Consider the following 23,800-nt stretch of genomic DNA (forward strand, 5'->3'; position numbering starts at 1 on the left):
CCAGGCCACTGGGTCACAAGATCACCACGGCAGACTGTACTTCTATAAGCAACTCTTGCAAAAGCTGTGTGCTCGTCAGGTGGCTACTGTGTCCACCAGAGTCACTATCTGTGTGAAGGAGATTTTCTCCAGTCTGCAGGTGATGGGTTGGTTTTTCCCCAATCCTCCTAAATAGTTACTGTTATAACCTTTAATCACAAATAATTGCATGGATATTCAAACACACTCACTTAGAAACAATAGCTCATTACATGATAACAACTCAGTATCTCTTATTCGACTGCCAGTGCCGTTCGTAGCTAGGTGGCGCTCCCACGCTCAGCCGAGTTGCGGAGCGCCTCTATCGCCGTTTGCGCGTACTGTCGTGGTGGCACTGTTAAATGTCGTGGCACTGTCACAACAGTTACGGGCAGAGACCACACAGCTGGTTTATAGGTTTGCGGTTCACCTGAAGGCCAATGCTTTCTGACATCCTCTTGACAGGAACTTCTGAAGGTCCAGCCTGAGATTTCTATTAGTAGAAACTGGAAATAGCCAATGAAAAAACCTATATTACAGCTTCTGATTCTGATCAACTGAAAGGCCTTAATGCTATAACAATTTTGGGGAGAGTTTGGAAGTTCACTAATTCATCTACTGGCAGCCCCCACAGGGTTGAGGTGCAAGTTGTAGGCTCTGTAGCGTGGAGTTCCTGTTCTGAAGTCAGAAGTCATTGACCATTTTTTACCAAGAAAGATATTTTTCATATACAGAAAGAGTACAATCTGGAATTATTGGGCAGTTTTCTTTTGGTTTCTTTGAAGTTATTCTAGGTGACTGTTGATGTTGGGAGAGAGTGCAAATACTCTATAGCAAGAGGCACCTTATAATGCAACTTGGAGCCATTAGCTGGCTGGAAATAAGAGTTCACTGCGCGTAGCAGACCCAGCGAGGTTTAATTGGAGAAAATAAATTTCATTCGCTTCCATGGAAATTTTTGAGTGTGTCTACTGTACTACTGTTTTGAAGTTGTTGAGATTTTTCCCGAAGTTCTGAGGAGCCAGCTGGAGGGGTTTACTGGAGCGTTAGCAGTTTGTATATTCCAGTCCAGTGGTCACATCTCAGAATCTTCCAGAGAGTAGTTAGGATGACAGCAGGAATTTTAATTATTGACTTTGTAATAATCAGAAATTAAAATGTCTAATGAAAAACATCACCAGGAACCCAGTGTGCCAGTGTAGAAAATTAAAGTGGATCCACCAATAAATGTTTCTTGTTTTGTTTTGTTTTAGGCACAAAAAACAACTGAGGTCATATGCGCCCAAGTCAAAACAATAGAACACAAACACACAGATGATGGAAATTACTATACGCCAGTCCAAACGGACAGAATAAGAGACAGCTACACAAGGCACGTGGAAAAAGGGCTAAAGGAACACCAGACAAAAATGGAGATCCAAAACTAAAAATTAAATGGCCTTCGCCATATTGATTCGGTGGATAAAAAGTAAAACACTGGTGACAGCCCACGCGTCATTCACTAAAACAGCTGATAAATCAGATGGCAAACCCAAGATGGAATGTAAATTGATAAGAAAGGGGCATTCCAGCTGTTAGTGGTGGACAGTTAAAATTTGGGAGTGATGCATACAAAGTGGTGGGGCAGCGCCACTGAGCAGATGACGATGGCTAAAAAGGCAGTGCCCAATATGCAGCTGAATTAAAATAATCTCCTCCCAGTGGGAGTGCAGAGAGGAGGTCATCCAAGGTGCCAGGAGAGGCTTAATAAGACGAAGCTTATTCCCGTGAAGGGAGCACCATTGACATCACCTCCTGACAGACGGCAACGCAGAGATAATCGGAGGGAATAGAGGTACTCGCAGGCTGAGGTATGAGGACTGCAGCCTTGGGAGCAGCGTCAGCAGCTTCGTTTCTTGGCAGACCAACATGACCAGGGACCCACAGAAACATGACATTGGCTCCACCAAGAGTTAGCAAGTGACAGTTTTCCTGGACCCGCAGCACTAAGGGATGAGCAGTGTACAGCGCACATAGACCTGAGGGCACTGAGTGAGTCTGAGCAGAGGACACAATTGGGAAGGCTGTTTCACCGGATGTACTCCATGGCCTGATACAAGGCGAAGAGCTCGGCTGTGAATACTGAGGAGTTGTCCGGAAGCTGATATCGAAAGACACGGGTGCCAATGATGAAGCCACACCAGACCCCACGGTCAGTCCAAGAGCCATGAATGTATACAAAGGTACTAGCGCTAAGTTCCATGCGAAGGTCGTGAAACTGAAGGCGTTAGACCGAGGCTGGAGTAGTGTCCTTAGGAAGCAAATGAAGGCCAAGGTTAACATGGGCTTCACAAAGCGCAGAAAGATGAATAAACGGATTGACCGTGGCAAAGGACTGACTGTCGTCAGAATGTGAAACTACAAGGAACAGCGGTGCAGCAGGAAGAGTCTTCAAATCAGTAGCCTCATTATGTTTATGTTTTGTTGACATCAATGGAGAGGATGAGTGACTCATCGTGAGGAAATCCCCCACAACTGCCAGCGTCTCTGATGGCCCGCTCCTTCCAACTGGGGCCCCCTTCACAAGGGGGCACACACCTCAGGTCACACCTCCCGAACACCTGACAGAGGGACCAATAGGCAATCTGGGAAGGTAGCAACTGAGACAATCACCCCTCCCTAGGCCTGGCCTGTACCAGGCGGTACATGCGAACCCTACCTGTCGACCCGGGGCTGGGAATTACACGTTACCCAGTCACCTTTTATGCGTCAGACGCTTCATGAGGGCACAGGGAGGAAGAAGAAAAAAGAGGATCCTCAAATGCCGAAGTGGAGGAATGAGAGGAGAAGGGAAACAAAGAAAGGAAATGGGAGCTAAAAAGAAAGTTGAAACTGTTCGCAGGTCAGCGACAGAATGCACAACATTCCCAATAATACCCCAAGGGAGTGGAAAAAGAATAACAAGAGGATAGACATGCAGCACGGAAGGGAAAAAGTGCTGTAAAGGCTGGGGCCCTATGGTAGCCAAGCACGAATCCGCCAAAGAGTGGCAAGCCCCCTGGGGGAATAAATGCTCTTGATTACCTCTGCAGAGCAGAATGTCATGCAATTTGTCTCACGCACCATACTTAGCTGTGAGTTAATGAGTTCTGATGGTGGTTGCAAGTGTGATTTAACACCACAGAAGCTCTGAGAGGGGTCAAAAGGAGTATTTCAGGCAGTTTGAATTCTCATAATCATCCTGAATGGGTTGATAAAAATGTGCAAGTAAGCACAGAAAGATGAAATAAATATTATTTCACAATCAACGAACAATTTTTATTGTAAATAAATTATTTGGGCTTATGTGCTACAGAGATTAAATGGGTAGTGTTACACAGATTTTCTTATTAATGTATTGTCTACCCTACTGGAGTATGTGCCACATAGGCAAAGCCTACAGGTGTGGTTCATGCAAAGGGTTCACCAGTACATTTTTGCAGCAGTGCATTTGAACATCTGGTGCTGAAGTTTCGGGACTGCTGGACTGGTCAAGGAGCCCCCCCCCCCCCCCCCCCCCCAGACTTGATCTCCTTGTTTTCCAGACTTTTAGACACTTGCAATCATTATTCAGTAACATTCCAGCCAACAACGATAAGCCTACAGTACAGTGTCTTCAATATGGGCCAGCATGCACACCAACAATCAGGTCAGCTTCAAAGAAATTGCGATTTCTAATGCTGGAGGGAAAAAGGATGCACTGTTACAAAAAGTCATCCCACAGAGGCATTCCTCCAAACAAGTGATCTGATCTCACAAAGTATGTATTTCCAGAACCACGTTCAATACAGTTGTTTCTTTGTTTGTACGAGTACTACCATCACTACACTTTTTTCTGTTTTTAACAGTTGTTCCAGACACAAGCAACTTGCCCATATACATGGTTCTACAGAACACATACATCATAAATAAATTAATTATAGTGGATTAAGACTTTCAAAAATTCTGAATAAGGCAGCTCTGACTCTTTCATGTTTTTCAAATTTTTCTGGGGAGGGAATTTACGAAACATATTAGTTTTGTCATTACAATTTGACAAAACAAGAGAATGGAGAAATCAGAAAAAAGAGGTGCAAACATTATCTAAACAACACACCAAGCAACCACAATAATGCAAAAACTGTCAAATGTTGATTGCCCACAAAATGTAGCCGTGTTGAATCCACATCTTAAGTGAGGCACTTTAAAGGGCCATTATTCCAAAAGTATAGGCACATATTTATGGCTTTCAGACTTAAAATAACAACACAGAAAAATGTTATAACTTCAAGTTGAACAAATATATTTCAAGGAATACGCAATACATGAAAGTCACAGATCAAGTAAACGGAGTAAGACGTGTGTACACTATAACAGTCAAATCATAATTGAGTCCAAGTCTAGCGGCCGCTGGCTGGTTGGCCACTTAGGTGGCGCTGCTGCTGCATGGCTGGCAGACAGTGCCGCATGTAGAGGATGCACGTAACTGTGCGGCGGTACCTTGAAAGATCGGCGAGTCACAACAAAAAACAGTCAGATTTTTATCATCTCATTACAAAAAAATGAGATGCAATGATGTTGGCTCACAGGAGCCAAAACAAGTCTGGGTGACAAAAGATCTTAAGATGGCAGATAATTTATTCTTCCTCCTTTATTGATAAAGGAGCTGCTGTTTTCCAACTGTTATTTTTGAGATACTCCCCAAATTATAACAAACAACATAATAGTTCATATTAATAATACTTACTGGCTCCTGTTTGACGGTAACCCCATCACAGGCAGAACTAGTATGTTGTTCAGGGGCAGTCTCCTGTAAGAAAAACACAACTGAAGGCAAACTACAAAGAACAAACTGAGAATAAAGCATAAACTAGAAAATAAGGTACAAAGTTCTGTATCTGTAGGCTGGGAAATTCTTGCCTCCTTTAATAGTTATTTATTTTCTTGTTTATTTGTTTATTTATTTTGCTGAACTTCAACAAATTTATAACTCTTGGATGGAAGTTGACAATTAAGCCAGTCTTTAACTGTTCTGTATCTATGTAGATTCAGTCAATAGGAGACTTGAGATTCTGTATGCCAGAATCTAATTATCTTTTTTTAAAAAAAATTGCCCTTGGATATAATACAGGACACGAAAATGGAATTTTTTCAGAAATTCAAATTGAAATGAAAGGAATATCTCATTAGCCACTCATTCTATAAACTATTTATTTATTGTTTGTTGCAGCAAATCATTTTTAGGGCACTGTTTGCAAATATGATATACAACAAGCCAGGTTAACGTAAGTAATTTATAATTACAGTACATACTGATACTACATGATCAACAAAATGAGAGTAAATAATAAGATAAAGCAACACATTTAACACATAATTATACAAGTAACAATACTTGATGCATCTGGCTTACTTGTAGTGCTGTTTCACAGGTTCAGAGACAGAGGACAGTAGATGCAATTGTCAAGCAAGAACTGTTTCAACTACATTTAAATGTATTTAATGTTGGTATGCATTTTAAGCAAGAATTGTTATATAACTCCAGTATGACATATACCTCTTTTGCATTAATTTGTATTTCGTCCTGGAAAATGTTGTTAGCACTGTATTTTGTGACTCATAACACTGAGCTAAAGCTTTTAGCATGCAAAAGCATGTAATATGACTCATTTGTGGTGTAAATTCAAGAACATCGTGTAGAAACATGTTCAAAGAACTTTACATTATAACCACTGCTTCTCAGTATATTTACTCCTTAATGAATTTTATTGCAAGTAATATATCTCTCTGTTTCCAACCAAAGCTCAATATATAGTGTCAATACTAGGAATAAGAACACTCTACATAAAGACCTAAACTCACTTACCATGGTCCAGAAAAGGGTCCAATATTTCGGAACACACATTTTGAATAAATTGCCAGCAACCATAAAAAACTTGGTTTCAGATAAAGAACAGTTTAAACAGAGTTTGAAAGACTTTTTGATAGACAACTCCTTCTACTCTATAGATGAATGTCTTAACAGGGACTAGCTTAAGTAAAAATGCCTGTTAGATTTCAGTTTCGACAACACTTGGTCACAACAGTCAAGATTAGGTATTAGTGAATGATAAATTTATTACAAGGACATAACTATGTTTCATTCTGATAAGAGTGTAAATTCTGTAAATATTAGCATGTCTGGTTTACTGTAATGTATTCACCTATTTTGACAATCTCGTGGCAAATGATCAGAGTAGTGAGTATTATATTCTGATGTTTTATATTTTTTTTTATTTTATACTTTCTAATTTGTTCCATACTCACAAGAATCATCTCATTTTTTGGGTCTATGGAACAAAAACTTAATCTAATCAATGAAACCAAGTTCAACAGATGTACCCTATCATAATATACCATCAAATGTCCTCTATTCTTGAAGAGTAATTGGTACAACCATAGCACCACAATATAATTAGTAGGTGAACAATCCCATGTTGTATATATAGAGAAGCTGTAGGTTATTGAAAATAAAAAAATTTCTCTTAATAATGCAAGATACTAGTTTGCAGCTTTTTTAAAAGAAAAATACAGTAATGGTAACTATCTTCAAATAATAGCAAAAGCTAGTTAAATTCATATTAGATTTTAAAATATTTATCTTTTTCAGAAATGCTTTTGTTGTTTCTGCAGTTTTGTATTTTATGTCTTGCACATCGTCACTTTTCATCTACAAATTTTAGTGTCTTATTTCCTAGTCTAATGTTGTTTGAGGGACTTACAATATATCAGGTTAAAGGGGGGGGACCTTAACTCCGCTGCTAATTTTGTATACTAAAGTTTTCTGATCCCAAAAGCAAGCAATATGAATTATTTGTTGTGTGAACTCACAAACAACCTGCAGAGGACTGTTTAAGGAACTGGAGATACTGACTACTGCTTCACAATGTATTTTATTTCTTAGTGAAATTTGTCATTAAAAGTGTCTTTTTTTTTTCAACCTAATAGCTCAATTTATGGAATCAATAATAGAAATAAGAATGATGTTCACAAAGATTTAAATTCACTTACTTTGTTTCAGAAAGGTGTCCATTATTCAGCAATACACATTTTCAAATTTTCAATAACATGCTAGCAGCCATAAAAAGTTTAACTAATAATAAAGTTCTATCTCAGAAGACTCTAAAGGATTCATTTGTGGCCAACTCCTTCAACTCTATAGGTGAATTTATTAGCACAACTGATTGATGCACGCACATCATTAATAATATCACATAATGCATATATTGTAAAGGAATACTGAAATCAGAACTGTGTAATTCTTTTTTGCTTTACTACTCTCAATTTCTGTGTCTCCCATGACTGTCTAGGCACTTATATGTCAGCAGTGTACTATGATGTCTTACTCACACTACTCTACCTACCACTATGTGGTCTGCAGTCAGTAGTGTGGTTTGAGTCATGTTGTAGGCTATGTTAGTTTTTGTCATGTTTGTGTCTTGTTGTGCAGTACTGTCAACCCTGGGTACGTGTCATGGTGTTTTACCTTCTTCCAAATGTGGATTCACTTATGTGTTTACTATTGTACTGCTTGTACATAAAAATGGTGCAGTACATTTACATTTTCTCTCCTCCATCACTTGTTAGCAATGGAAGCCTACTACTCTGCAAGTGAAATGGCAGATGTGATATTCTGCTAGGGTTTAGCAAATGGACATAGCCCGGGAGCCAGTGTCCTCTACGCTGAAAAACACCCACAGTGCAGAGTGCCCTCTGGTAAGCTGTTTAGCAGACATTTCCAGTGTCTGAGGGACACAGGTATCCTTGTACCTTGGGAGAGTGACAGTAGAAGATCCCACACAGTCTGTATACCTGATACGATGGAGCGTGTTCTACGCTCAGTGGAAGAAACCCCTGAGACCAATGTGCGACAATTAGTAGCAGCAGAAGGAATGTCTCACTCTCTTATCTAGGAGAGGAGCTACTTCATGAACAACTGCTGTACCCATATCATCTACAGTGCATTCAAACCATAAGGTCACAGGATCATCATGGCAGGCAGTGATTCTGTCAACGGCTGTTGCAGAAGTGTGCTGCAGATCCATTGTTCGTATCAAGGATTTTTTTAGTGGTAAGGCAGGGTTCACAAGAAATTGTGTTATGAATTCAGGGAAGAGGACGGCAACATTGATTTTCAATCAATGTATCGGCAGTTGTACTTGTCGACAGATTAATAGGGTCATCATGGTACCACAAAGGTTAACTGGGGTGCATTATCTGAACATTCTCATTAATACACTCCTGGAAATGGAAAAAAGAACACATTGACACCGGTGTGTCAGACCCACCATACTTGCTCCGGACACTGCGAGAGGGCTGTACAAGCAATGATCACACGCACGGCACAGCGGACACACCAGGAACCGCGGTGTTGGCCGTCGAATGGCGCTAGCTGCGCAGCATTTGTGCACCGCCGCCGTCAGTGTCAGCCAGTTTGCTGTGGCATACGGAGCTCCATCGCAGTCTTTAACACTGGTAGCATGCCGCGACAGCGTGGACGTGAACCGTATGTGCAGTTGACGGACTTTGAGCGAGGGCGTATAGTGGGCATGCGGGAGGCCGGGTGGACGTACCGCCGAATTGCTCAACACGTGGGGCGTGAGGTCTCCACAGTACATCGATGTTGTTGCCAGTGGTCGGCGGAAGACCGTAGGATCCTACGCAGTGCCGTAGGGGACCGCACCGCCACTTCCCAGCAAATTAGGGACACTGTTGCTCCTGAGGTATCGGCGAGGACCATTCGCAACCGTCTCCATGAAGCTGGGCTACAGTCCCGCACACCGTTAGGCCGTCTTCCGCTCACGCCCCAACATCGTGCAGCCCGCCTCCAGTGGTGTCGCGACAGGCGTGAATGGAGGGACGAATGGAGACGTGTCGTCTTCAGCGATGAGAGTCGCTTCTGCCTTGGTGCCAATGATGGTCGTATGCGTGTTTGGCGCCGTGCAGGTGAGCGCCACAATCAGGACTGCATACGACCGAGGCACACAGGGCCAACACCCGGCATCATGGTGTGGGGAGCGATCTCCTACACTGGCCGTACACCACTGGTAATCGTCGAGGAGACACTGAGTAGTGCACGGTACATCCAAACCGTCATCGAACCCATCGTTCTACCATTCCTAGACCGGCAACGGAACGTGCTGTTCCAACAGGACAATGCACGTCCGCATGTATCCCGTGCCACCCAACGTGCTCTAGAAGGTGTAAGTCAACTACCCTGGCCAGCAAGATCTCCGGATCTGTCCCCCATTGAGCATGTTTGGTACTGGATGAAGCGTCGTCTCACGCGGTCTGCACGTCCAGCACGAACGCTGGTCCAACTGAGGCGCCAGGTGGAAATGGCATGGCAAGCCGTTCCACAGGACTACATCCAGCATCTCTACGATCGTCTCCATGGGAGAATAGCAGCCTGCATTGCTGCGAAAGGTGGATATACACTGTACTAGTGCCGACATTGTGCATGCTCTGTCGCCTGTGTCTATGTGCCTGTGGTTCTGTCAGTGTGATCATGTGATGTATCTGACCCCAGGAATGTGTCAATAAAGTTTCCCCTTCCTGGGACAATGAATTCACGGTGTTCTTATTTCAATTTCCAGGAGTGTATATTGCCTACCTTGCTGGGAGCTGTGCCATTGCAGCAACGAACACAAATGTGGTTCATGCACGATGGCACATCAGCACACTTTCATTGCAATGTGCGTGAACATTCGGCGCAGACATTTCAAGACCGCTGGATTGGTCACAGGGGGTGCGGGTTGGGGGAACACCTTGGCCTGCTCATTTCCCAGACCTCAATCCCCTAGACTTTTGGTTACAGGGACACTTGAAGGAATTGGCCTATACCACGCCAATCAACAATGTGCGGGCACTTCAGGCTCAGGTCTTCAACGCGTGCCACGTATACTTTAAAGGGTACATCATTCCTTACACCGGAGGGCAGAGAGGTGCATTGTCATAAATGGATGCAAAGTTGAATACCTCCCATAAGCACGTGTTTATTGCAGAAAGTATACATTTCTGGAACCACACTCACTGGACTTATCTAAAAAAGTATGCATTTCCAGACCCATGTTCACTGGACTTACTTTTCTTGTTTCGATGAGTACTACCACCTCTCAAAGTATTCAAAAAATTATATATTAAAAAAAACAGTGTTCGGTCAGCTGTTTAAATTAAAATCACTGGTCCTCTAAATGATTTTGTTCAGAGCTAAATGTTTCAAATTCATCCTTCAGATATGAAACTACTGCCTCTGTATTTAGTTTACTGAACAAGTTAATCTTTCTACAGACTGTGATACAAGCTTATGCACAGAAAGCATCACATCAGTCAGATCTATTTATTACCAGTAGTTCTATCTAACACACTGCCATCATAGTGCGCTTCTGAGTGATACTTTTCAGAGTGAGCAATTGGTATTGTTTCGGCATAGTCCACATCAATTCAGGAAGGCTAGGTAAAATCTTATCTTCATAGTCTCAGATGTTATTGAATTTAGCACATGTTAAAATGAAGGAGCAACACGTATTTTTTTTGTTTACACCAAAAAAATTTCTGCTCCAAGATACAGCCCTCCAAAGATGACATTGAGCATATCATTTTGAAGATGCGAATTCTGGAAAATGCTGTATCTCTGGAACAGTTCTAGATATTTTGTTGGGCTTTCTTTTATTTGAAAGATAACTGCTTTATGATTACAAAGAAATCTTCCATTTGGACTTATCTGTCAAAGTTCTTTTACTATAGCATAGTGAATGTTTTTTTATAATTTATGGAAAAAAATTCTTTTTTTCAAAAATGCCAATCCATAAAATTTTGATTTTTTTCTGTTAATTAGTGCCATATAGTTCTACATTCCCTTAAAAGGATAGCTTCCACTTTTAGGATGAACAGGTTTTATAAATTATTGAAATTTTTGCCATACAAAAAACCTGTTTTATTACCACATTATCACATAACAAGCTTATAAAAATCAAAACCTAGTTTTATTTTAAATGGTTCCAAAATGTATATGAAAAATCCAAAAATTTAAAGGTTTCAATTTATACAACTTCTGTGCATTCTGTTTTGTACTTAAATTAGCCAGTCAATGAACTAAAAATGTGTTCCACTGCTTTAGTATCTTCTTTTGATATAGAGTGATGCCTTCCTGTTGAACCAATAGGAACCGGTGCACTTACAATCTTCAAAACATTGTGAACAGGAAGTGAGCACTGATGGTATTGTTGCTGTCCTTCACCTGGAATCCTGTATCCAGCAGCTGGTCCATGTGGAAGCATGAAGTTCACTACAGTTTCGTTGAACTCATAACTAGTGTCTATAATCTCTGCAATTCATCAGTTATAGTCATACACACACACCACAAACATCCCCCTTCTCTGGTTGTGAATCTCAACATTATCCTGCTGTTCCTGATGTGTTGGATGCACGAACAAAATTTCTTCTTTCTTGCCCTTTAAAGTGCATGCAGTATGTGTTAGCCCTCCACTTTGAGTCCAAAAATGTGTCTTCTGCATTCCTTTCAAGGGAGTAGTTTGTTTGGACAATTCTTCTTTTTTCTGCTCATGGAATTCTTCAATTTCCTCCTTGAACAAAAGAATGAGGGCTGTAGATGTGTAAGATTTCACAACTCTCGTAAAATCCTCAGCACTCTGAATTGCAGCTGTATTTGGTCTGCAAAGATTACGTTTTATAGCATGGTGCTTCAACAGGCCTCCTACACCATCACAAGGCCCCTTTCTGGGACCAGTAGCACTGTATACCCAGTCAGTTGGCACAAGAAACTTACTCAATTCAAACAACTGGTACTGATTTTTAAAATGACTAGGAGCACCATCAGAAATGATGATGATCTTCTCTGTCCCTGTTTGCAGGTCAAGAATTCTGTACATTGCTAGCAAAGCATGTGCTGAGTCATGTCCTGTGCCATCACTTACAACTACAACACTTGTGGTCTTGTTTTGAACATATGTCCCTCCTGTAAAAACTGAAACCTGGTCATTACTCCAATGTTACCATTGTACTTCTTCTGGAAGAATTACAGACCAGTTCTCAGCAACATCACAGTGAAGCAATAAACACAGTTCTTTAGCCTGTACACACCTTTTCACTTCTGCAAAGTGTTGTTGTTGCAATTTCTTCACATGCTGGTGTGTTACTGCTTTCACTGACCATTCACCAAGTTCATCAATGAAACTGTCAAAGGCAACAGTTTTCTTAATTAGTTTATTTTCCTCCCATGTTGCATATGTTATTTCTGCAGAGATATATGCTACGTCTTCCAGGCTAACTGTCCATAAAGACAGTCCTCCCTTTCTGGCGGAAGTAATCATTCTCATCGTCTCCAATATGGAGCCTATGACATCATTACTTAAAAACAACAACAAACACGAAAGCACATATAAAAACAAGAAACACGTTCCCTCCAAAAATATAATCAAACTAACGGGATCAGCACAGGAAATTGGGTATTTTTGTGTGGGGACAAAACTAAATATAAACACATACAAACACACACCACGACCACAAACTACACCAAATTAATAACATAAAAACAACACAAAATTCTCACATTCCGCTACACTCACAATATCCGCAGGAATCAGTCACTTCCCTTCACTTACATAGCTCACCACAATTGTTGATACCACAAAATAAAATCCAACAACACCCAAAAATTATAATCAGACTGCAACTATCGATACCACAAAAACAACAACTTCCCTTGACCTATATAGGTCAACTACAACTGACGATACCAAAACACAGAGCAATGACGACACATTGGAATCGGACACTACCCTTGACCTATATAGGTCAACTACAACAAACGATACCAAAAAATTGGAATCGGACACTTGCCTTAGGTACATAAATCAACTACAAGTGACGATACCAAAACATCAAACACCTGCACCTGCGATAAATAAACACACACACACACACACACACACACACACACACACAAAAGACACACAAACAAACACAAACATACACACAAAATTCAAGCTTTCACAACAAACTGTTGCCTCATCAGCAAAGAGGGAATGAGAGGGAAAGACGAAAGGATGTGGGTTTTAAGGGAGAGGGTAAGGAGTCATTCCAATTCTGGGAGCGGAAAGACTTACCTTAGAGGGAAAAAAGGACGGGTATACACTCGCGCACACACACATATCCATCCACACATATACAGACACAAGCAGACATATCAGAAGTGCAGAGGCAAAGATGTTGTTGAATGACAGGTGAGGTATGAGTGGCGGCAACTTGAAATTAGCGGAGATTGAGGCCTGGTGGATAACGGGAAGAGAGGATATATTGAAGAGCAAGTTCCCATCTCCGGAGTTCGGATAGGTTGGTGTTAGTGGGAAGTATCCAGATAACCCGGACGGTGTAACACTGTGCCAAGATGTGCTGGCCGTGCACCAAGGCATGTTTAGCCACAGGGTGATCCTCATTACCAACAAACACTGTCTGCCTGTGACCATTCATGCGAATGGACAGTTTGTTGCTGGTCATTCCCACATAGAATGCGTCACAGTGTAGGCAGGTCAGCTGGAAAATCACGTGGGTGCTTTCACATGTGGCTCTGCCTTTGATCGTGTACACCTTCCGGGTTACAGGACTGGAGTAGGTGGTGGTGGGTGCATGGGACAGGTTTTACACCGGGGGCGGTTACAAGGATTGGAGCCAGAGGGTAGGGAAGGTGGTTTGGGGATTTCATAGGGATGAACTAAGAGGTTACGAAGGTTAGGTGGACGGTGGAAAGACACTCTTGGTGGAGTGGGGAGGATTTCATGAAGGATGGATCTCATTTCAGGGCAGGATTTGAGGAAGTCGTATCCCTGCTGGAAAGCCACATTCAGAATCTGATCCAGTCCCGGAAAGTATCCTGTCACAAGTGGGGCACTTTTGTGGTTCTCCTGTGGGAGGTTCTGGGTTTGAGAGGATGAGAAAGTGGCTCTGGTTATTTGCTTCTGTACTAGGTCGGGAGGGTAGTTGCGGGATGCGAAAGCTGTTGTCAGGTTGTTGGTGTAATGCTTCAGGGATTCCGGACTGGAGTAGATTCGTTTGCCACGAAGACCTAGGCTGTAGGGAAGGGACCGTTTGATGTGGAATGGGTGGCAGCTGTCGTAATGGAGGTACTGTTGCTTGTTGGTGGGTTTGATGTGGACGGACGTGTGAAGCTGGCCATTGGACAGGTGGAGGTCAACATCAAGGAAAGTGGCATGGGATTTGGAGTAGGACCAGGTGAATCTGATGGAACCAAAGGAGTTAAGGTTGGAGAGGAAATTCTGGAGTTCTTCTTCACTGTGAGTCCAGATCATGAAGATGTCATCAATAAATCTGTACCAAACTTTGGGTTGGCAGGCCTGGATAACCAAGAAGGCTTCCTCTAAGCGACCCATGAATAGGTTGGCATACGAAGGGGCCATCCTGGTACCCATGGCTGTTCCCTTTAATTGTTGGTATGTCTGGCCTTCAAAAGTGAAGAAGTTGTGGGTCAGGATGAAGCTGGCTAAGGTAATGAGGAAAGAGGTTTTAGGTAGGGTGAGAGGTGATCGGCGTGAAAGGAAGTGCTCCATCGCAGCGAGGGCCTGGACGTGCAGGATGTTTGTGTATAAGGAAGTGGCATCAATGGTTACAAGGATGGTTTCTGGGGGTAACGGATTGGGTAAGGATTCCAGGCGTTCGAGAAAGTGGTTGGTGTCTTTGATGAAGGATGGGAGACTGCACGTAATGGGTTGAAGCTGTTGATCTACGTAGGCAGAGATACATTCTGTGGGGGCTTGGTAACCAGCTACAATGGGGCGGCCGGGATTATTGGGTTTGTGAATTTTAGGAAGAAGGTAGAAGGTAGGGGTGCGGGGTGTCAGTGGGGTCAGGAGGTTGATGGAGTCAGGTGAAAGGTTTCGCAGGGGGCCTAAGGTTCTGAGGATTCCTTGAAGCTCCGCCTGGACATCAGGAATGGGATTACCTTGGCAAACTTTGTATGTGGTGTTGTCTGAAAGCTGACGCAGTCCCTCAGCCACATACTCCCAACGATCAAGTACCACAGTCGTGGAACCCTTGTCCGCCGGAAGAATGACGATGGACCGGTCAGCCTTCAGATCACGAATAGCCTGGGCTTCAGCAGTGGTGATGTTGGGAGTAGGATTAAGGTTTTTTAAGAAGGATTGAGAGGCAAGGCTGGAAGACAGAAATTCCTTGTGTCTGTATATGTGTGGATGCATATGTGTGTGTGTGCGAGTGTATACCCGTCCTTTTTTCCCCCTAAGGTAAGTCTTTCCATTCCCGGGATTGGAATGACTCCTTACCCTCTCCCTTAAAACCCACATCCTTTCGTCTTTCCCTCTCCTTTCCTCTTTCCTGATGAGGCAACAGTTTGTTGCGAAAGCTTGAATAGCGTGTGTATGTTTGTGTTTGTTTGTGTGTCTGTAGGCCTGCCAGCACTTTCATTTGGTAAGTCACATCATCTTTGTTTTTATATATATATATATATATATATATATATATATATATATATATATATATATATATATATATATATATATATATATATATACAATAGAGGGAAACATTCCATATATATATAGAAATCAGAAAATAAACAAAACTCTATCACACACTATAACTCAAAAACAACATAATCACAAAACAACCTCCACCTACCCAACCCACCTACATCCACAAACATTACCAACAACCCCCCCCCCCTCCATACACACACACACACATATGCAAAACCTCCCTAACTAACCACATATAGCCTATACATTTTACTAACAGCCATAAAAAAAATGTGAAAAATTAATTGCTCCCCAGAGATGCTCTTTCACCAGCGATACTCATCTAAATGAGATTGCAGGTTAGAAGAGCGCCTCTTCCCCCTCCCTATGACTGATTTAACTGCCCCCCCCCCCCCCCCCAAAAGAAAAAACCTTCTATTGTATTAGTATGTGCCCCAGTCTCATAATTCTTGTATTCTGAACTACGATTGACAACTAAATGGTCATAACCCCCTTCCCCAACCTCCTATAAGACGAAAAAGCATCTGAAACTACTGCACTCCCCTCCTCTATATACTCTTCAATTAATCCCACCAGTTCCCTCTTCGTATGGCCATACAAAACCCTGAAAACACCATCTGCCTATCCAACCTCAAAATAACGGACCGCCACATCCTAAACCAACCGGAGACTTACCCCTCCCGTATTTTCTCTTTCCGAACTGTGACTCATCTACCTCGAACACCACCGCGGCCCACCCAACTTACCCCTGCACTTCACTATTCATAACATACTTCCCTACAAAAAGAAAACCAATCTAAGACAGTCCTATCACTCACACCAGTTTCATGATTGCAAAAACTGATGGAGGAGCTATAACAAAAATAATAAGTCATCAAAACTCTCTCTCTCATGGCCAACCTAGACTTCTCAAACCAGGTACGGCACCTAATGGAGCGCCAAAGGTTATCCCCTCCGCACCGCCACATGTAACAGTCCCTGATCCAAGATGCCGAAACAGTGGCCAACCGCATATTCTCTTTACAGACACTGCACTTGACTATTTTGGCCACCAGTCCAAACTTCTGCAAAACTTTAATGAGGCACATCGTGTCTTCCCCCATCTCAGCCCACAACTGTGAACTGTTAATTTCACTGCCATATCCATACCTAACAAAAGAAGCCACAAAATAAATTAAATGCCTTACCACACGACAAACAGCAAACCAATAACACCAATCGACACCGCAATCTCATAAACAAAAAAAATTCCAATTGTAAAACTCACTGAAACCAATTCCGTTCTCCAATCATAGTCAACATAAATTAACTCACACTGTGACCAACAGCGCTCAAATGGACCCAATACAACACATAACATGTGGACCACACACGCACACGCACACACACACACACACACACACACACACACACACACACACACACACCACCACCACCACCACCAGAGGACACCACCAACCGCAACAAGATGAAATCTACAAACACAACAAATTCAAACTAAACTCCATGCTGTAACACAACAAGATGACATTGACAAACACAACCAACTCATAAACTAAACTCCATGCCATCATGACGTCAGATACAACACCATATGTCATAGGTCAAAGCTGATGGGGGGGATCGGATGCCTCCGTTGAATCCTTTTACAAACCTCACATTTCTTGATTTGTCTACCATGTACTTTAATACTGATGGAACGTGATTCAAAATTGTTTTCTTTGAAAATGTCTCCAGAATAATAGTTAAAACTTGCATCTTTTCACTGTAGGTTGCACAATATTCAACAGCTGAATTGATATTTGTAAAAAATCCTTGGCAAGAGGTGCAAGAGTGCTTTGATTCGTTTTCTTCTGAAGATGGAATTTCTACTTTGAAAAGTGTGGTCAGTTTTGCTGTAGTGTACTCATCCATAGCTTTAGTAATTACTCTGCACTTTCTTGATGCACAGAGCTTATGTCTCGACTTCACTGACCACAGTTTCTTCACAGGACAAACACCTACCTCTGTAGTTAATTGATTCAGGGTATTTAATTCTTCCTCTATTGATGCAAAATCTGCATCATCTGCACTTTGTTCTGATACTATCACTGTTGTTATTCTGTCAAAACATTTAGAATCCAAAAAGTCATCACTGGAAACATCTTCCTTTGAAACAGAGACTTCAAATGAGAACACTTATTTCCAACCTGAACAAAGTCTGTTTTTTTTTTATTGTCTTATATATCACTCTTTTAAAGATATGCATATAGTCAGCACACTTCACTCTCCTGTGGCCCCAGTCAGAAGACACGTCCTTTTTACAAAACACACTGCAACTGTGTCAACTGGCAAATTTCTCACGAAAACTCGGAACTCACTGGATGGTCTCAGATATCTTAGAAGTCTCTTCAGTAAACAAATTAGCACTGAACAACTGCAATACAGAAACTTGCAATGAACAACCGTGACCAAGAAACTACAGTAAAGTGTGAGAAATATCTGCAATAATGAAAGTGATAAGAAGTAACTGCAACAAAGACAATATTAATAAACATTGTAACAAAGAAATTAGTAAGAAACAACTTCAGTGAAGACATACATTACCCTTGAAAGTTATAAAAAAAAAAAGAAAAAAAAGAAAAGAAAAGAGAGATATAGATTAAAAAAAAAAAAACTGGCCAACTTAAAACTTAAAAGTGGAAGCTCTCCTTTACAGAGAATATAGTACTACATGGTGCTAATAAACAGAAAAAAATCTAACTCTTCTGGATTGACATTTAAAAAAAAATTTTTTTTTCATGTAAATAAAATAATTCAACAGGCAACAGTAATAGAACTTTGGCAGATATTTCAAAACGAAGGATATCATTGTAATCATAAAGCAATTATCTTTCAAATAAAAGAAACTCTAACAAAATATCTACACAGATATACAGCATTTTAAAACTTTTTCTGAAATGTGCATCTTCAAAATGGTGTTCACAGTGCTATCTTTGGAGGCCTGTATCTCGGAGCAGGAATTTTTTTGGAGAAAACTAAAAAATACATGTTTCTTGCTTACTCCTGAATTTTAACATATGCTAAATTCAATAATATCTGAGACTATGGAGATAATCCCCCTGCCCGAAGTGATATTGATTATGCATTCCGCAGGATGTCTCCTCAACACACCACACACTAAACAGTAATTACCGGTGTCCCAATCAACTGTTGTATGATTAAGTTCTCCTCTGATGTGAGCATATGATTGGAGAACATATCTGTCTAATAGTGGTTCTTCCAAAAAAGTCTTTGTTTACAAATGAGGTTGAATCTGGCAGTTGATAGACGGTCTCAATCTTATGTTGATGGCCACCATTGATACTATGTATTGTCTACACGATCTCACTAGCATCTTCAATTTCTATTTCAATGGACTTCAGCTTTTTGTCTACTGTGACAAATACAAACATCTTAGTTTCTCATTAGCCTATCCTTGCAATATACACATATACGAGCTCCACTCCTCTTTACAGCTGCTTCAAACATTGGGACTTTGATGCAATGCATCACTTGGATTTCAACTGTTTCATCTATGCAGGCCACCTCTTTGAACTTTAAATTAATACTTATGGGCCTCATACAGCTATTGTTAATTGGTCTGGATCAGGAGTTGCCGAACCAGAAAAACCACAGCCAGTCATCTCATTAGCAGCCTTTGACTTATAGGGCACCCCTGAGCCATTTAAGAGTACCATAAGGTTCTCAACCCTCTAGTTAAAGCCTGTCAAGTCACAGCGTAGCATGTCACAGTATCATTTAAGTCTCTGGTTCAAGCCTTCTGACCGGGGAGCTAGACTGAGTTCTAGGGATAATGCTGCAGATTGTGAGCTTCAATGAATCCCTGTGAGCAAGGGTGGCCCTCTCAACCTTTTCTACCATCTGTGGCAATGATCCAACTGTGATCCTGGAGCCCATATGACAGGCATCATTTGTTCTACCATGTGGTAGTACATTCTGCAATTCATTGCACCTTGTTCCCTCAAAGAAGCTCTTTGCTAAACCATTACCTTGTTGAATAAGATAGACTGCACATGGGGATCCTTCACAACCCATATACTATTTCACCAAGGGATAGAATCATCCACAGTATGTTCTAATTGCCGATAATGAACAGACTACTTATCATTTCACACATGTACTCTTGACACAGCAGCCCTTTCAAAAGGTGAAGTTTGACACACAGGTTTAGTTTCAGTGGGAGGTAACACCTCAGATTCATTGATACAGGGAGGGGGCATATTTTGCCAGCACCTTCGTCCCATGCACAGGCATGGTCCCCAAATCAATCACTAACTAGCATTTTGATCATATCAACAAGGAGCAGTGTGCACTCATTTTCTGGATAGGAGACACTACCTAATGGATATGATAATACTTAAGATACCTTTCCTAGTTCATCCAACACACCCATTCATAGCATTGTGCTCATTATATCACAAAGGACACCATTCTTAGTACAGTTGAATTGCTTATTTCAATATTTACTCATTATTATATACAGTCCTACAAATCTGTCTAATGAAGATTACAGTGACAGACTGAGCTGTAGTGCACCCTTGGATCTTGGTTGGGTTGAGAAGTGATAGACCTAATCCAATTTTAAGCTTCCAAATTAAACAAATGCGATATTATAAAAACACAGCTAATATACAGTGAAAAATCAAGTTTATATATTCGTCTTGTGGTGCTTTCTTTTTACTGTTAGGGTCCATCATTGGTTTAGCAATAAATATAGGCTATTTTGAAGATTTTGCCTTGAGCAAAACGATTTGTTTTTCTCTTGTACCACTACCAGTGAAAATCCCAACCAACAAATAAGAAATGAGGACAACACAGTCGTGAAATATCGGATATACTGCATAAGAAGTGATCTTAACAGCGGAATGTGCAGTTCAGTAAAATAGGAGGGAACTCACTGATGGTGGTGTAACATCATTCATATTAGTGAAGAGGAAATAAACAAGAAATTGGATTTTGGTCAATATAGAATTTTCCTAACATATTTGAAGTCTGCAGAAAGTGGCTATAATTTGTTTTGTTAATACAATGTTCAATGTTTCACCAAGAACCCATAGTAGAATCAATTATTTTGGTTAGCTTTCTGAAATCCACTTTTGCCATCCAGCTAGATAAACTCCCAAAACTATGGTACGGTTTAATATAATATCGATACAATGTTTAGTGAATTTTATTCATGTTATATTTTACATAATATTATATACAACCTGTCCTACGGAAAGCAAAAGTTAGTGAATTATTGCCTCCTTGAGTGAAATATATGCGATAGTTGTCGCTACGGTAACACTAACCATTTCCACTGTAATTGAATCCCTTCAGGTAATTTCGTTCCACATGTAACTTATGTTTCACAAATGCAAGCCGAAACTCGATCACAATTCCGGCCCACAGCGCACTACCGGTAGTGTCTTTGTTTATTTATTTGTGTTCAGCATATTTACTAGTTTACGATTTTGACAGCATCGACGGAACAGAAACGTGTACTATCTTTGGCATCCGTCTTCAAAGTACTGTTGCTGTTCCCAAAACGATAGCCTCAGTGTATTTTTTTTTAAGTTAGCAGCGTGTATGGCCAACGATATCATGTTGGTGCAGTATATGAATCCATTGGATTATAGCATTAATTTACTTCCAGAGAAGCGTTCCACTGAGGAAATTACTCGTGACGCTCAACGCTGTTTAAAATCATTTTACGTCGATAATATACTGTGTTGGTATCGCTGCCACTAAACAATAGACAGCCTAGCTGCCCGTTGATTATAGATGTTGTTATCCCTGTACCGGGTGTTTCAAAATGAATTTTGGGGTTTCATTCAACTCACTATTATAAATAGCACATCAAATGAAAAAGCAATACAAACAGATTTGTTTTTTACATGTGCAAGCTGTAAAGCTTTAAGAGTACTTAAGGTTGCTGCATGACGATGAAAATGTTCTGGATCGTGTCGTCTTCAATGATGACTGGACTTGTCATCTAAATGAAAATGCGAACACACACTCGCATCTGGGGATCAAGAAATCCACATGAGATGATACAGTTGCAACGAGACTCTCGTAAATTGAATGATTTTTGTGCCACATCTCGGTGGAAAGCTTACGGGCCTTTCTTGTAACAGGTGTTTCTTATCTTGATGCGCTAGTACTATGGCTCTCCCTTCAGTTGGAAGAAACTGCACGTCGCAATAATATTTGGTGGCAAGGTGGTGCGCCGCCTTACTCTCATAACTTATTAACGCACACGATGTTGCAACCTCAGCATCGAAAGACGAAATAATTAAAGTGTTGCAAGAGGATAGAAACGTTCTGTTAGCGAGAATCAGCGAGTTAGAACAAGAACGAAGAAAATGTGTAAGCAGTGAAAAGTGGTGTAGCGTAAAAAGTGCGTCGAACACACACAATTTAAAATCGCAACTAAAGATGTACTCGTGTTATAATGTATCTGCAACGCCAACGGTATCCAGAAAAAGTGCGTCTGAACAAGTAAGTGCACTTTCAGATAAAGAAACTGTTCTGATGTCAGCTGGTAAAAAGCCAGTGCAATGTGTAAGGGTTACTGAAGGCAGTGTTTACACGGCAATCAGCGAAAACGAATCTGTAATGAACGATACCAATAGTGTTCAAGTAGATAATCACCTGGACATATGAAACTAAGTTACGAGTTAAGGAATGCAGTACGGAATCCAAAAGTTTTAATAGTGAGTGACAGCAAAGGCAGGTACTGCAGAAACATTCTGGAGACAAAACTAGACACAAAATATGACATTCAAAGTTTTATTAAACTAAATGCTCCTCTCTGTGAAGTTTTTAATCGAATTGACAAGTTAGCAGAAGACTTGAATGCGAGTGATACTCGTATATTAATGGCTGGGTCGAACGATACTGAAGACTCCCACAACGACATTGTGGAAAGCATTGATAACGTCTTACCAAGTGTTCTCCAACTCAGTAACAAGACAAATATCATTTTGCCCCCAATTCCTAAAAGATTCGACAAAGAATATATAAACAAAAAAATTGATATGGTTAATCATCATTTAGTGCAAACAGTGAACTATTCAAAATCTTGCAACAAAAGTGGAATATCCATAAACTTTGAAACGGAAAGACTGCCTCGTGATAAATTCCCACATCACGGATTCCACTTGAACAGACAAAATAAACAATCGTACAAACATAATGCAATTGTCTTTGAATCGACCAGTCTACCTGAAGACATCAGTGTTTACCCAAAATAAATACAATGTGAAACCCAGTGCAATACAAGTGCCTAAAATGAAACAAATGCTGCTTGACAAGTGGATTACCATTAGAATCACCACAGCACATGGAAGGCAGGACCCAGAATCCAGGGAACCAGCTAACAATAAGACACCACCCACACCTCAAAACAAGGAGGTTTTTTTTACACCTAACAATACTAGATGTAAAAAAGAGGTAAGTGGTCAAGCAAGACACAACACAGTTCCTGCTTCATACTTTAAATTATTCCATCAGAATGTCCAGTCTCTTCCCAACAAACTGAATGAAATACAAATCTTGTTAAATGATATGAGTGATATTTCTGTTTTATGCTTTACTGAGCACTAGCTAAATAAAGACATGATAGAACCAGCACACCTACCTCAGTTTAAATTAGCTGGCACATTTTGTAGAGAAGTGCTAAGGCATGATGGTAGCTGCATATATGTTCGAGAAGGTATAGATTTCACTAACATAACCAAATTTGACAGCTTATCTAAAGAAAGAGACATATAACTCTCTATAGTAGAACTGCCAACTAGAAATTCTGTAATCATCTGTGTATATAGGTCACCAGATGGTGATAAAAAAGCTTTTTTATAATCATATGGAAGAGCTGTTAGAGGATTTCAGCACACACCAAAAAAAAAATATCGTATGTGGAGATTTCAACATGTTGATTTCTCCAAACCCAGTAAATTTAAAGATGAAATCAAAGATTTACTGAAGTCCTTTAACCTAAAACCAACTATAACTATCCCAACTTGTATAGCCACTACTTCTGTAACAACCATAGATCAGGTGTTCGTCAATACGTATAAATATACCTGCAACACACACAGACTGCAAACAATGGTTTTAGTGATCACAATGCCAAAACACTAACGATCGTTATTCCAGGAAACACAAAAGCCCAGAAGACAAGAACTATCACC

The 23,800-nt window shown here is 40.8% G+C and overlaps 1 protein-coding gene across 7 annotated transcripts in view; it reads right to left on the reverse strand.

Moving 5' to 3' along the window:
• LOC124550890 (zinc finger protein 501-like) overlaps positions 1–21,114 on the reverse strand; it is a 601,755-nt gene extending 580,641 nt beyond the window's left edge. For all 7 annotated transcript variants that reach the window (XM_047125661.1, XM_047125666.1, XM_047125665.1 and 4 more), the window contains exons 1-2: positions 20,918–21,114; positions 4,763–4,825 (exon numbers count right to left, since the gene is read on the reverse strand). In XM_047125661.1, the coding sequence (XP_046981617.1) occupies positions 4,763–4,825; positions 20,918–20,920 (66 nt within the window). In that variant the 5' untranslated portion in view covers positions 20,921–21,114. The remainder of the gene's footprint in view (positions 1–4,762; positions 4,826–20,917) is intronic.
• Positions 21,115–23,800: the final 2,686 nt, after the last annotated feature.

Source organism: Schistocerca americana, chromosome 9 (assembly GCF_021461395.2).
Source record: "Schistocerca americana isolate TAMUIC-IGC-003095 chromosome 9, iqSchAmer2.1, whole genome shotgun sequence".
In the NCBI taxonomy this organism is placed as follows: domain Eukaryota; kingdom Metazoa; phylum Arthropoda; class Insecta; order Orthoptera; family Acrididae; genus Schistocerca; species Schistocerca americana.